We start from the raw sequence: 13,462 nt of genomic DNA, 5'->3' as shown, positions 1-13,462 counted from the left end.
TGTTATTGACCCATGGCTGCGCACATCATTAACAATATTGAATGAACACACTGGATGATATTATACGCAATATCACCCAATGTCTACCCAGCTCTATGCTGTAAACACACGGGTGAGATTTTTTTACCTTGCGATCCCGATGCGCGCTCCCGTGATGCACAAATTGAAACCCAGATAGGACCGCAATGACTATAAAGTGCAAATCGAATGCAGATTGTATGTAAAAAGTACAGAGTTAGCAAAGATTGCTTAGCAATCGAATCTTAAGTCAAATAGCAAGGGAATCTCCATTACACACCATTCGTGTTAACTAAAAGTAGCCCTATGCGAAACACTCTTTAGAGGACACCAAGTCAATGGTAGCAATTAGAGATGTGCATAGGACACTTTTCGTGTTTTGTTCCTAGGTGGTTTGCATCTTACCCCCTACTTATTACGCTTTTACAAAGACTACATGTAGATAGACCTGGGGTAGCCAACTCCAGTCCTCGAGAGCTACCAACAGTTAATGTTTCCAGATCTCCTCACAGAATCACAAGTGAAGTAATTAGCTCCACCTGTGGATCTTTTTAAAATGTGCCTGTGAGTAATGAGTGCACCTGTGCAGCAGCTAGGTTGTCTGGAAAATGTGAACTGTTGGTAGCTCACGAGGACTAGAGTTGGCTACCACTGAGATAGACAGTTGTCTGGATTTGAATAGAAATAATTCCAGACTGAAGAGGTGGATTTTTTGGTCTTTTGCCCAGGCATGACAATGGTCTTTTTCATCCCACGACCAACAACTGTGTCCACTGGTGCCTGATTCAAGCAAACCACATCACCATCTGAATCCTCATCAACTTCCTCCTCAGTGCCAGATACACCAATATCCTCCTCATCCTGGTGTACTACATTGACATCCTCAATCTCTGTCAGAAACTGGACTAGCGGTGCTCATCCCAGCTTTTACAGAGGGCATGCAAATGATGAAAGGATCCTCCTCTTCAATGTTGGGAAGGTCAATCCTAGACCTTGCAACCGCAAACACAATTGGACTCTCCTTGGGAACATGTGATATCTGTGCTTTTAACCAGTTTTATTTTTAAAAAAAATTCAAGAGGGAGGAGGGCTTTCATCTTCTTGAGAAGCTGAACCACCAGTCCTCAACATAAGCCAAGGCCTTAGCCTTTCCTTGCCACTTTGTGTCGTGAATAGCATATTGCCAATTTTACGTTTCTCATCAGTTTACATTTTTGGTTAATTATTTTAGCTACTTGGATTTTACATGACCTCTCACATAGTGCATCGGCTTAAAAAGATGACGTTGATGGAATTGCATTGTCAATGTCATGGCTAGTGGCATCAGCACTAGGAAGTCGGTCCTGATCTTTAAATTGTGTATCCTCCTCCTCCATTTCTCTATCAACACACACCACTGGCTGCACTTACACGGAAGCTCAGAGCAGCAGCACTGGACCTAGATACAGCACAGGACATTGCCCCTGTATTTTTTTCAGTAACAAGCGATCTGCCCATGTAATACAAACTTCACTTGTTCATGAAATCCTGAAGTGCCGTGCGCTGGAGTCTCCTGTTACCTTCCAAAAAAAAAAGATTATAATATATATATATATATATATATATATATATATATATATATATATATATATATATATATATATATTATATTCCCCCCCCCCCCCCCCTCGATTGTACTATATCTATGTTTTGATTTATAATGCTTACATCCACACATCTTTTTGGCTGAGCAGGCACTAGATCGCAGGTTACAAACTCAACCAGAATCAGGCCCTACAACAAGTATAGGGCATGATTCAGTAAGTATCGCATATGCATATTGGCAGAGGTGCATACCACTACCTGGCTGCATTTGCAATAGCAATTTAAGAGTAACATCACAACCATAGTAGTAGTGCACCTAATGCATGATGCTCACAGTAGTAGTGCCACTGAAACATCTCATGCCCACAGCTTGTACAGTATCCTATGCCAGCACCTTGAAAATTATTGCTCCCTCAAGCACTTTTTACAGATAGGTTTTTACAAAAGATAGCAATCACAACATATAGTAGTTGCTATCAGTATGCATCTTGCATCATTCACATTGGTGCCAACATCAAGACCGATAAATGTGCTTATGGAATGCTTAAGCTGTGAAGGAATTACACTGAATCTTTAGTCTTGTCACTGATATAATGCGAGTTGCTAATTGTTCAATGGTTTCACTTCTCTGTGCTGAAAACAAACATTGTGTCACTTAAGCAATTTTTACTAGTACTCTACTCTAAAGCAAGTATAACTAACTACTCCCCAAGCATTGTGTAAATATGATTCCTTTTCAAAGTCAAGGTGGTAGGTTATACTGTACATTCCTGGCCAGCCTGAGACTTGCTTGAAATGTCAGGAAATAGCCATGTTGTGTTTTGAAGCTCACTAAATGTAAATATATTTGTTGTGACTTTTTATTTTGCACACTTGCACAGGGGGGGATGCAAGTTGAAGACCATACTGTGAGTACTAATAGTTCACTTGCCTTAGCTTAAGGACAGTTATCAGAGTGAGCGCAGATCCTGGTGTGGTACTATGGGTTTATGTACAGCCTGATGTAAATTGATGCAATTAATGTATAGCATTAAATTATAATTTTCCCCAGGATCATGACAACACTGTTAAATGTAATCCTTTTTTATTTATTTTTTAGTTTAGCTGGTAACCTTTTTGGTAAATACACTTTCAGTCTGACCCTTTGTGCAATAGTTTGCTTGGTGAGTTAATGAACCTTGATCTTGGAACTTAAACAAATGAAAGCACAATTTCAGTGTTATGACCTTTTGGAAATTCCTTTTTAAAGGGTAGTGTGATGCTTAATATTCAGTGAAGCTTACAATCTTTCTTACAATGACCGTCATCAAAGAAAACCTGTTTTTGTCATTGCTCAACTCCAGCTTAATGGTAAACAGGAACTACATAAACATAAGCACAACGTTTAATTGTAAACAACAACAAAATTGAGTTTTTGGATTTTCAGAAGATGCAGGCTGTATTTTTCTTCAGTTCATCATTTCACAAAGTTGGGATCCATGTTCATGCTTCAGTGCCAGAAGCATGGCACACACCCATTTTCAAGGAATGTGGTTGTGATTCTGATGTTTACATTGCTGACCGATTCCCACAATATGATTATTAGAATTCGGTACTAGGGGGAGGGTTCTTGTTAAAATACTCAAAATTGATCAGTCAAAAGTCTGCTGTTGGTATTTCAATAACAACCCATTCCGGAAGGAGCACAGGGATCTCTAATGAAGGGGTACTTGCAGACATTTATTGTAGCCTCCTAGTCTCTGGCACAGTTTTTGAACTTGGATCCAGTTCCCATGGCTGTGGCCTCTGGGTGGGAAAAGGGAGCTCCTTATTGGAGGTTGGATAGTAAGCATTAATTTTTGTTGACTTTCATTAATATTTGTAGGCCCAGGTGTAGGGTGGCTATCACAGAATCACCAGACTTAAGAGATACGTTTATGGGTTGCAGTTTCCTGCATTGTCGGTGGTGGAGAGTTTCATCTGATGCTCTATTTAGTAGAGCAAGCAGTGAATATATGCCATGCAGAATCTGGGCAGTGTCTATTCTGTGAGAGGAACTGTGGGCATGCCAGTAGGCTGTGAAAAGCATGGCAAGCCTCCAGCATGATGAAAGCAGACTCCTTGGTATGGCTTGTGCTTGCAAAGTCCTTATTGACATTTTCTGATTGTCTATAGATTCAATCTGATGAGCATGTGGGATAATCCCGCATGTCTGTCGAATGAGTCCAAGGCCATCTATTATGCCGTACACATAAAGGCTAAACATCTTTGGCGGCCACAATTCTTTTAAGCTGACTCCAGTTTCCTTAATCCACCAAAAAGGCAATATAGCAGGCATTCCCTACCACAGTCCTCAAGGCACACTAACAGTGCAGGTTTTAGTGATATCCAGGCTTGAGCACAGGTGACTTAATTAGTACTGGAGTGATTCTGATTAGACCATCTGTGCTGAAGCCTGGATATCACAAAAACCTGCACTGTTGGTGTGCCTTGAGGACCGTGGTTGGGATTGCCTGCAATATAGGAACGGACCCCCTACATACAGCACTCCAAATATGGTACCGTATGGACTGACATTACCATTGGTCCCCTTGTCTCCGTATTCATTTTATATACATTTGTATCTATTCTTGTTATATTTGTCATAGTCATTATATGTCTTTTTATTAAAATGTAATTATAAATTCTACACACTACTGGCACCTTAATTTATTGATGCATTTTTATAAATGTTATTTTATTAATATTTAATCAACTTATAGCGCAATGTAACCTTTCTTTCTTGGGCTCTTTATAAGAACTGCTAAAGTACCTGGGATGGATGGTTGAAGAGAGGGGGCGTTCACCATCCATTAGGTCCAGTTCGGGTCTTTGGGCTGTTAGCCTCACAGAAGGCTAATCATTGCCTCCACCTGTGGGAGTTTTGTGAAAAGGCTGCTAGACTGATGTTGACGATATAGTCAACATCGGATCGGCATCGGATGCAGATGGCAAAGGCAACCCTTGCGATTCCGATCCCGATGCGCGTTCACGTATCGGAAGCCAGAAAGTCTTGGCTGCCTTGTCTATATAGTGCAGATCTGCACTATATAGTCAAGATAGGATGCAAATCGGATTTGCCTTAAGATCCTATCCACGATCCTAAGGCACCCTTGTGATCTGCATCCGATTCAGTTCCGATGCCGATCCGATGTTGACTATATCATCAACATCGGAAAGAAATCGGACCGTGTGTACACAGCATTACTGCCTGGGGAAAGGAGATGCTGTGCAATGCTCTATGTGGGAGACAACCTGTGACTGCTATGCATCTGATATTAGTTTGTAGTAAGTTAGGAGAATATCCTGTGTATTGGTTGGAGCCAGGCGGCAAGGATTTATTTTGATGTCTTGGTTTGGATTCACTAATAAAACTCACTGAGATCGGTTGCATCAGAATACTGGAGTGATTTGTGATCTCTCAGCTGCTGCACCGTACCACATTCCCTAAAGTTTTTTTTTTTTTTAAATGGGTGCCAGCTTCTGTGTTGTCTGATATGGGTAAAGTGGCCGTGTGTAGCAAGTCACAGACCAGGTGGCACTTGTGCTGAAAGCGAGATCATAAGGTAAATGGTGTAGAATTCTACACGTATAACAATTATGAGAGTGCCCTTGATGTAAACATAAAATAAATGACAATACTGTCAAAGCGGTGAGCCAAGTAAAAATGGTCATGGTGTAGATATTGAAGTCTTCAGCTAACACGATACTGCAGGCTTTTAAACATTAACTAGAAAGAAGTTTTGTTTTACGTCCTCATTCAGAGCCTTATTTTATTGGCTCCTATAATGCTGCTTTCAGACCGCATAACTGGCTTTGACCCTGTATTTGGAAACGTTTCCAAAAACGGGTCTGCCAGATAAAACCCCTTTCAGACCGCAGCACTTAAACGGTATATTACCGTTTAAGTGCCGATTTTTTGACACTGGCAGACCCGTTTTTGGAAGCTTTCCAAATACAGGGTTAAAGCCAGTGCAGCCTTCAGCACTCCCCTCCGTGCAGCTCCCCCCCCCCCCCCTCGCGTGTCGACCGAGCGCGTGTCGACGCCCCCCGCGCGTGTCGACGCCCCCCCCACCCCCCCGCATGTCGGCGCCCCCCCCCGTGTCGACTTACCCCGTGCCGGTACCTCCGTTGTGGACTGCAGCTCAGTATGCTCGGAAAGCACTTATGAAAAAAGTGTCTTCCAGAAAATGGCTGCCCCATAGGAAACCCAGTTTAAAAAAACTGTCTTCCGTATGGGGGCAGCCATTTTCTGAAAGACACTTTTTTCATAAGTGCTTTCCGAGCATACTGAGCTGCAGTGCCGGGAACCACAACGGAGATACCGGCACGGGGTAAGTCGACACGGGGGGCCGTCGACACGCGCGGGGGGGGTCGACACGCGGGGGGCGCCGACACGCGCGGGGGGCGTCGACACGCGCGGGGGGGGGCTCCAGTGCTGTGAATACTTAATGAGCGCTCATTAAGTATTCACTGTGCTGAATTTAGGACCCAGCTCATTGGCTGGGTCCTAAATACCGTTTCTGAGCCGATTTTTTTGGCTAAAATACCGGTTCAGAAACGGGTAGGACCCTGCATTTTAACCGGTTAGAAAAAACTGCATTTTCTAACCGGTTAAGTGGGACTGGACCTTTCAGACCGCACACATTACCGTTTTAAAACGGTAAAAAAACGGCAATTTACCGTTTTAAAAGTGCGGTCTGAAAGGGGCATAAATGTAAGTTACCCTATTTGCATTTAACTTGCTCAGTGTGGAATGTATCCGTGATTGTTTTGTATTCAAACCTCTGAAAATGCTGTTTTTCAGAGTAGCTGCATTTTGCATATGAGCAATCCTCTCTAATGCAATACATTGAATGGATGGAATTACCTTATAGAAGCAGATGGATTTATGGCTATTTTCACTGAAAGTAATACAATCCCTCCCAGAGTCCCCTGTAGCGCATGCAGTGGCGGCTTGTACCTTCTTGGGGGAGGGGGGCTGCCGCTGGGGTTACGCGATGCAGGCACCCCCTCCCCCTGTCGCTGGTGCCTGTGCTATGATGACATGCGCCTGGACTGGCGCATGCATAGTACAAACATCTGTACTGCGCATGTAGCCAGCTTCTATTGGCTGCCTGGGCAACAGCCCATAGAAGGGAATCATGGCCCTGGCACATGTGTAATACAAATGACAGGCACTGGGACCGGCACATGCACAATCGTGAAATTTGCCCGGCAGCGTGCAGAAAGGCATCCCGGAGGGAGGGAACACCTCCCAATGGGACTGCCTTGGTGACTGGCAGGTTGGACTTCCAATAAGAAGTCCCTGCCAGTCACAGTGAAGCCAGTGCAGTCTCACATACTGCATCTGGCTTCACTACAGTGGCGGGGTTTACCTGGGGGGTCAAAACCACCACTAAACGCATGTCAACCAAGGAAAGCTGTCCTTTGTGATGTTTAAAAAAACATAAACATTGCCAAATGCAATACTTCAGGCATCCCTCAGTCAGTAATCCTAGCCTATTTTCTTCTGAAAGCTAAATAATATAAAAACATGATATTAATTTGTTATGCCTCACCTGGCTGGTATAGAAATCTTAATTCTAGGTAGATGAGAATTAAAACTGAAGCTGAAGAACTCTGGCTGCATGTGGCCATAATAAGCTTTTATGTAGGTTTGCTTTATTTATTTTTTCTCTTCCTCATCCTGTTTATACCCCCTTACCTCACCCTGTGTCACACCCTGCATACTCTTGTAATGCCGTGACACATAACCTGAAAATACACTGACAAACAGATCCTATTTGAACTTGTCATCTTAAAGCATTTATGGCAGGAACATTGAACCTTAAGTAGGAATACATGTACGTTTCTTGTGACTTTAAGTGTGTGTTCTGTTTCCAAAACCAAATACTTAAAAAAATTATTGTTATTGTTAATAATATTATTATTGTTGTGTCATGGGCTGTACACACTGGCCCATAATCAGATCTGATCGCAGTACAAATTTGTTCTCAAAATGGCAAAACCATGTGCACTGCAGGTGGGGCAGATGTAATATGTATAGAGAGAGTTAGATTTGTGTGAGTTAGTTTGTTTCTGTGCAGCGTAAATACTGGCTGCTTTATTCTTACATTGCAATTTATATTTCAGTTTCAACACACCCCACCCAATTTTAACTCTCTCTGCACATGTTGCATTTGCCCCGCCTGCAGTGCACATGGTTTTGCCCATTTTGAGAACAAATTTGTACTGCAATCCGATCTGAATAAGGGCCACTATTTGTTGCAGTCTATTTAGTCTATTCGATTTTGGGTATATAAGCAAAATTGATTAGACATCGATTGCTTTCGATTCTATCCTGAGGCGTGACATCGAATAGAAAAATAAATGGGCAGGCAAGACTATATACTGTAGTACAGATCTGTCCTATATAGTCTAAATTGAATGTGCACACCACGCCGTGCGATTTTAATACTAATTCAATCCCAATCGAATCGGGATTGAATTAAAAAAAAAAAAATCGGGATTGAATTAAAAAAAAAAAAAGGAATCACGCCGTGTGTACACCCCTTTAAGGTCTGGACACTCCGGCTGTTCCTAAAGGCAGAGGAGTAACAAGAACTGTGATCCCTATAGCAAAATATTCAAAATCCCCCCCCCCCCCCCCCCCACTACTGTTACTACAATGCCTGTTAGGGTGGCAGAAGAAAGTGAAAGACAGTGTCAGGGATAAGAGAGGAGCGAGATAAAGAAGGAAAGGAGAGTGGTTGTCGGAGAATGGGTGCTTCATAGAAAAAGCAAGAGAGAGAAGGTGTCAGAGAGGAGCAAGAGAAAATGATGGTGTTGGAGAGAGAGACAGCACCAAGTAGAGAGAGAGAGAGGGGAAATAGAGACTATATCCGAGAAAGAGAGGGCACAAGGGTGAGAAATTGAGGGACAGCCAGTGTCAGGTAGGGAGAGAAAGGATCAGAGAGAGAGGGAGACAGTGTCTGGTAGAGAGAGGGTGGAGAGAAATAGAGAAATAGAGGAAGGGGGCTCAAGCAGGAGAAACAGAACCTGATTACAGCACAGAATGAGGGTAAGGGGCATAGCCAGAGGGATAACGGACCGGGGAGGGCATTCTTGGTAGAGGGGCAAGGATCGGCACACCATATCGTGGCAAAGATTGACAGCTAAATTTGTGGAGGCATGGACAGATATGGCAGTATATTGGGGCATGGATGTACAGAAGGATGATGTGGCGGTTTCATAGATGGGCAGGAAGGGGGCTTTCCATCAGCGGTACTGTGTGGCACTGTCAGAACAAAATCCAAAACTGGGCAAAGTAACATCTTGGGAGTCTGACGCTGGCATTGTGTTGTCCACATATTGACTGACTGCAGTTTAACAGCCCACAATAGGTATGCCAGCTATTAATATCTCCCACTATCAGTCATTCCGTAGGTCAGAGCAGGCCCTAGCCTAAATGACGCCCTAGGCAAGATTTTGTCTGGTGCCCCTAGCACCGCCACTTGTTCCGCCTCTGACCCTGCTCCCCTTTCCCAGCACCATCAACCCTCATAATAGCAGTCATCATTTTGGTGCCCCTACCCGCAATATTTTAAATAGAAACAGGGGTGTGTTCTTGCTGGGAAGGGGTATGGCCACACAATAGTACCCCCAATTCAAATTATGCCACACAGTAGTGCAACTTTATTCACATTATATCATGCGATGGTGTCCCTTATTCACGTTACATCACACAGTAGTACCACTTTACCTTATGTACATTACTCCTCACATTATACCCTTAAAAAAAAATCCTGAAAAAATATTGTATTTTAAGCACCTCCATAGCCACACTGCAACCCAGCACAAAGCAATGTCTGCTGGGCAGAGGAGAAGAGCTGCAGCTGCTGCTGTCACTTAAGGGGAGGGGGCCCCCACTGGGCCCTTCCATCAGACTTTGGCCTGGGTAATTTGTACCCCCTACCCCTTTCTCTTGTCACCCATGATACCACACAGTAATGCCCCTTACACATGACACACATTATTAATGTCCTTATAACCATAATGCCCCTTACACATTATGCCAACCTTTATTAATGCCCTTCATACACATAATGACACACATAATGCCCCTTACACATATGTTGCACATTATTAATGCCCTTATACACATGACACACATAATGCCCCTTACACACATGTTGCACATTATTAATGCCCTTATACACATGACACACATAATGCCTGTTACACATATGTCGCACATTAATAATGCGTTTATACATGACACACATAATGCCCCTTACACATATGCCAAACACTGTTGCACAACCAACCCACCCACAGACAGCACAAGCACAGCCGCTAACACTGTGACCTCTGCCTCTGCTTGGATACAGATGTTTCCTTATACATCTTGCCTCAATAGGCCATGCAGCTCCTGGCCAGTTCTGCTAAGGTTGGGTGCCTTTTGTGCTAAAATTCGTCTTATTTGCATTGTTATGACCAGCACACACAAGGAGCTTCCAATGATTAAAATGATATGCGGCATGCCTATATTCTGTGTGCGACTGTGGCTGCACCTGCATACGGAATGCTATGTTACAGTGATTTCCATGAATACACTACTTCATATACAGATACAGCCTCACTCACACAGAGAATATAGGCATGCTGCATATCATTTTAATCAGCAGAAGCTGCTGATGCCCCTAGGCATTTCAAATGCTCTAGGGCAGTGGTAGCCAACCCTAGCCCTCGAGAGCTACCAACAGTGCACATTTTCCAGACAACCTAGCTGCTGCACAGCTGCACTCATTAATCACTGACACATTTTAAAAGATCCACAGATGGAGCTAATTAGCTCACTTGTGATTCTGTGAGGAGACCTGCAAAACATGCACTGTTGGTAGCTTTCGAGGACTAGGGTTGGCTACCCCAGCTCTAGGCAATTGCCTAGTTAGCCTATGCCTAAGGCCGGCTCTGCCGTAGGTCCTAGGTTCTCAAACTCGATCCTCATTACCCCACACAGTGGGGGTTTTGCAGGTCTTTTCACAGAATCAAATGAAATAATTAGCTCCACCTGTGAATCTTTTAAAATGTCAGTGATTGAGTGCACCTGTCGAGTAGATGCTGTGAAATGTTGTTCTTCATTCCTGCACACTTAAGTATGAACACTGCCTTCCAAACGGAAACTTTTGCGAACGCACACATTGCCTTCTTATTAGAAAATGTAACACACAGGCACATGTAACACCACCACCACCACCTCTTGCCACTCCCAGACTAACACACATAAACAATGACAACTGTTGCAGGACTGCCATCAGAAATTGTGGGGCCCAGGACTGAGAATAGGCAGTCCCATGCCCCTCCCCACCTGGGACAGTTGTCCCCATAGCCCCCACCCTCCTGATGGCAGCTCTGCTCAACATGGTTTTTCAGTGGATGTCATTTTGTACCTAATGGAATTGGTCACGTTGGAGGGTATGTTTTCTGCATTGCAGCAGGCGAGGGCCAAATTCCTCCGTTGATTCCAGTTATGCCCCTTTCCCACTGCAGGTCTAAAACGGTAAATTGCAGATTTACCGTTTAAGGCTGCAGTGGGAAAGCGCCGTTTAAAAAGCAGAGTCCTACACGGTTAAATACCGTTTTTAAGGCAGTGGGAATGCCTTTTAAACGGTATTTAAACTCCAGGCAGTCCCTGTGCCTGATGAGAACTAGTAGTTCCCACTTTGCGCATGTGTCATGAGCGCAGTGCATAATAAGCCGCTCATTTCATATGCGTACATGTAATAAGCGGCTCATTATTATGCTCTGCGCTCATGACACATGCGCAAAGTGGGAACTACTAGTTCTCATCAGGCACAGGGACTGCCTGGACCCCGTATGGACCCCCGCTGCCTCCCCGGCCTTGATCCCCGTGCAGGTAAGTACAAGGGGAGGGGAGATGGGGGCACAGGGGGTTCGGCACTCTTTACACTTGGGGGGGGGGGGGGTAGGCACTCTTTACATTTTGAATGGTACTTAAACGGTATTTAAAACGGTAATCTGCTGCAGTGGGAATGCTAATACAGTTTTAGATACCGTTTAAAAATACCAGTACTTAAAACGGGTCTGCAGTGGTTAAGCAGCATTACTTCCACAACTACAGAAAACATTTAATTCGTTATTGCTGTTAAAGGGGGTTTTGAAGCCTCATAGGCTGTCATGCCAGGATGTCAGGCCTGTTTAATGCAGTGGTTTTTGTTCAGTATGTGAGTGCAAAATCTACCTCTGTTTGTTTGTTACGTGACATACATAATGTAAATACTATAAAGAGAGAAACTGTTTATGTATTTGCACATCTCAATAACTGTATTTTCCCATACAGCATTTTCAGCCAGAATCCTCACGACTGTCATCACCACCTGCTCCTGAAGTCTGCTTTGGGTGATGCCGGAGAAAGCTCTTTGGACACGGCATGTTGGGATGGAAGCCTTGAACAGTGTGGGCAGCACGGGTAGCTGTGACAGTATGGAGAGCATTTCCTCCAGCCACTCTGCTTTTGTAAGTTTCTTTCAATATCTATGTACTTTGGGGTTTCACATACAGCAGTGATGTGTGGTGAGGTAGCTCACCAAACTTCCAGCATTATATGTATTACATTATATTATATTATAAAAAGTATACAAATCGTCTATTTAATGGGATGCGTTTTTTTTTTTTTTTTTTAGTAAAGGTTACTAAAAATCGCAAAATAAATAGACCAGGTTCTGACTGGCGAATTTGTCAGAAACATGCACAGATCATTGAGATCCCGTTGAGAACCGTAGAGCTGAAAGGAATAAAGGTGGCTTCTTTGTAGGTGATCAAAGTAATTGGGTCAGATCTGAAGAAGACTGGCATAGACCAGTCAAAACTGCTGTCAGGACAGCTGCTGCTGCTATGTTTTCATTCAATTTTGAGTGCTGGTTCAGTGCAATATAAGTAACTATTAATAATTAAGGGTGAACAAGTAGGAAGTTTGCACATGGCAAATCTGCTTCTACCTAGTATTTCTCAATCACGTTTTCTCTAATATGATAGGATGGAACTGATAAGTTTCCATGGTTAATTTCTCCAGTGTTTACAAGGTTTGCTAAATATCTCTCATGGTATTGACGAAACCTCTGTTCCCATTAAATAAACACGCTTCTTATTGTAAGTACTGTCCAAAAGAGAAACCATATGTGGCACAAAGTTGAGACTGCCTTCTGAGCAAAACTGTACAAACCTGTGTGTCCTGCAAGTCTACTGACTGAATGTTTATTATTCTGAGAAATTTTTGCTGCTGCATTGATTTACTTTTCTTTTAAGAGTGGGTAAGGACATTAAGATGTGTCCATTTATGTATATGTGAGGCATCCTGAGTGATGAGGAGGCCTCCTCCACTCCTAGTAAACCTAGTGCTCAGAGTCCAGTGGGCAGGTCTTCTGGAAAATGGCACTCTGCTGCGTCACTTTCCCTGGAATTTGTGCAGTGCTTCTGGCACTTATGTGGGACTCCGGAGGGGGAAGTATTCAGTAAATGGGTGCAGGTCGTGTGGGCCCCTTTAACTAGGGGCCTGTGTTCACAGCACACCTTGCACCCATTATAGATGCACTAATGTGTGTATTCTGTATGGTATAGTGCTCTGATTTAGTAAAAATAAAGATGGGGCAGTTGGCAGCAGCGGGACACCAGCAGAGGATGCAAGCGTGGAGAGCACTTCTACTGCCCGGTGCCACAGCCTCCCTGCTGCTCCACGTCCTCCACCTTGTGGGAATAGTGCCCGGCGCCGTAGGGTGCACGGCATGGTGGGAACATCAGCGTGTCTGGGGGTAAAGGGGGAGGATGATAATGATGGAGG

The 13,462-nt window shown here is 43.8% G+C and overlaps 1 protein-coding gene across 3 annotated transcripts in view; it reads left to right on the top strand.

Moving 5' to 3' along the window:
* C2H1orf116 (chromosome 2 C1orf116 homolog) overlaps positions 1–13,462 on the top strand; it is a 35,015-nt gene that overhangs the window by 6,290 nt on the left and 15,263 nt on the right. For all 3 annotated transcript variants that reach the window (XM_083173054.1, XM_083173052.1, XM_083173053.1), the window contains exon 2: positions 11,966–12,141. In XM_083173054.1, coding sequence (XP_083029180.1) covers positions 12,028–12,141 — 114 coding nt within the window. In that variant the 5' untranslated portion in view covers positions 11,966–12,027. The remainder of the gene's footprint in view (positions 1–11,965; positions 12,142–13,462) is intronic.

The sequence above is a fragment of the Crinia signifera genome, chromosome 2, assembly GCF_055691185.1.
Source record: "Crinia signifera chromosome 2, ASM5569118v1, whole genome shotgun sequence".
Classification (NCBI taxonomy): domain Eukaryota; kingdom Metazoa; phylum Chordata; class Amphibia; order Anura; family Myobatrachidae; genus Crinia; species Crinia signifera.
Note: the sequence above shows the minus strand (reverse complement) of the source record. Positions and strands in the feature narration are given on the sequence as shown.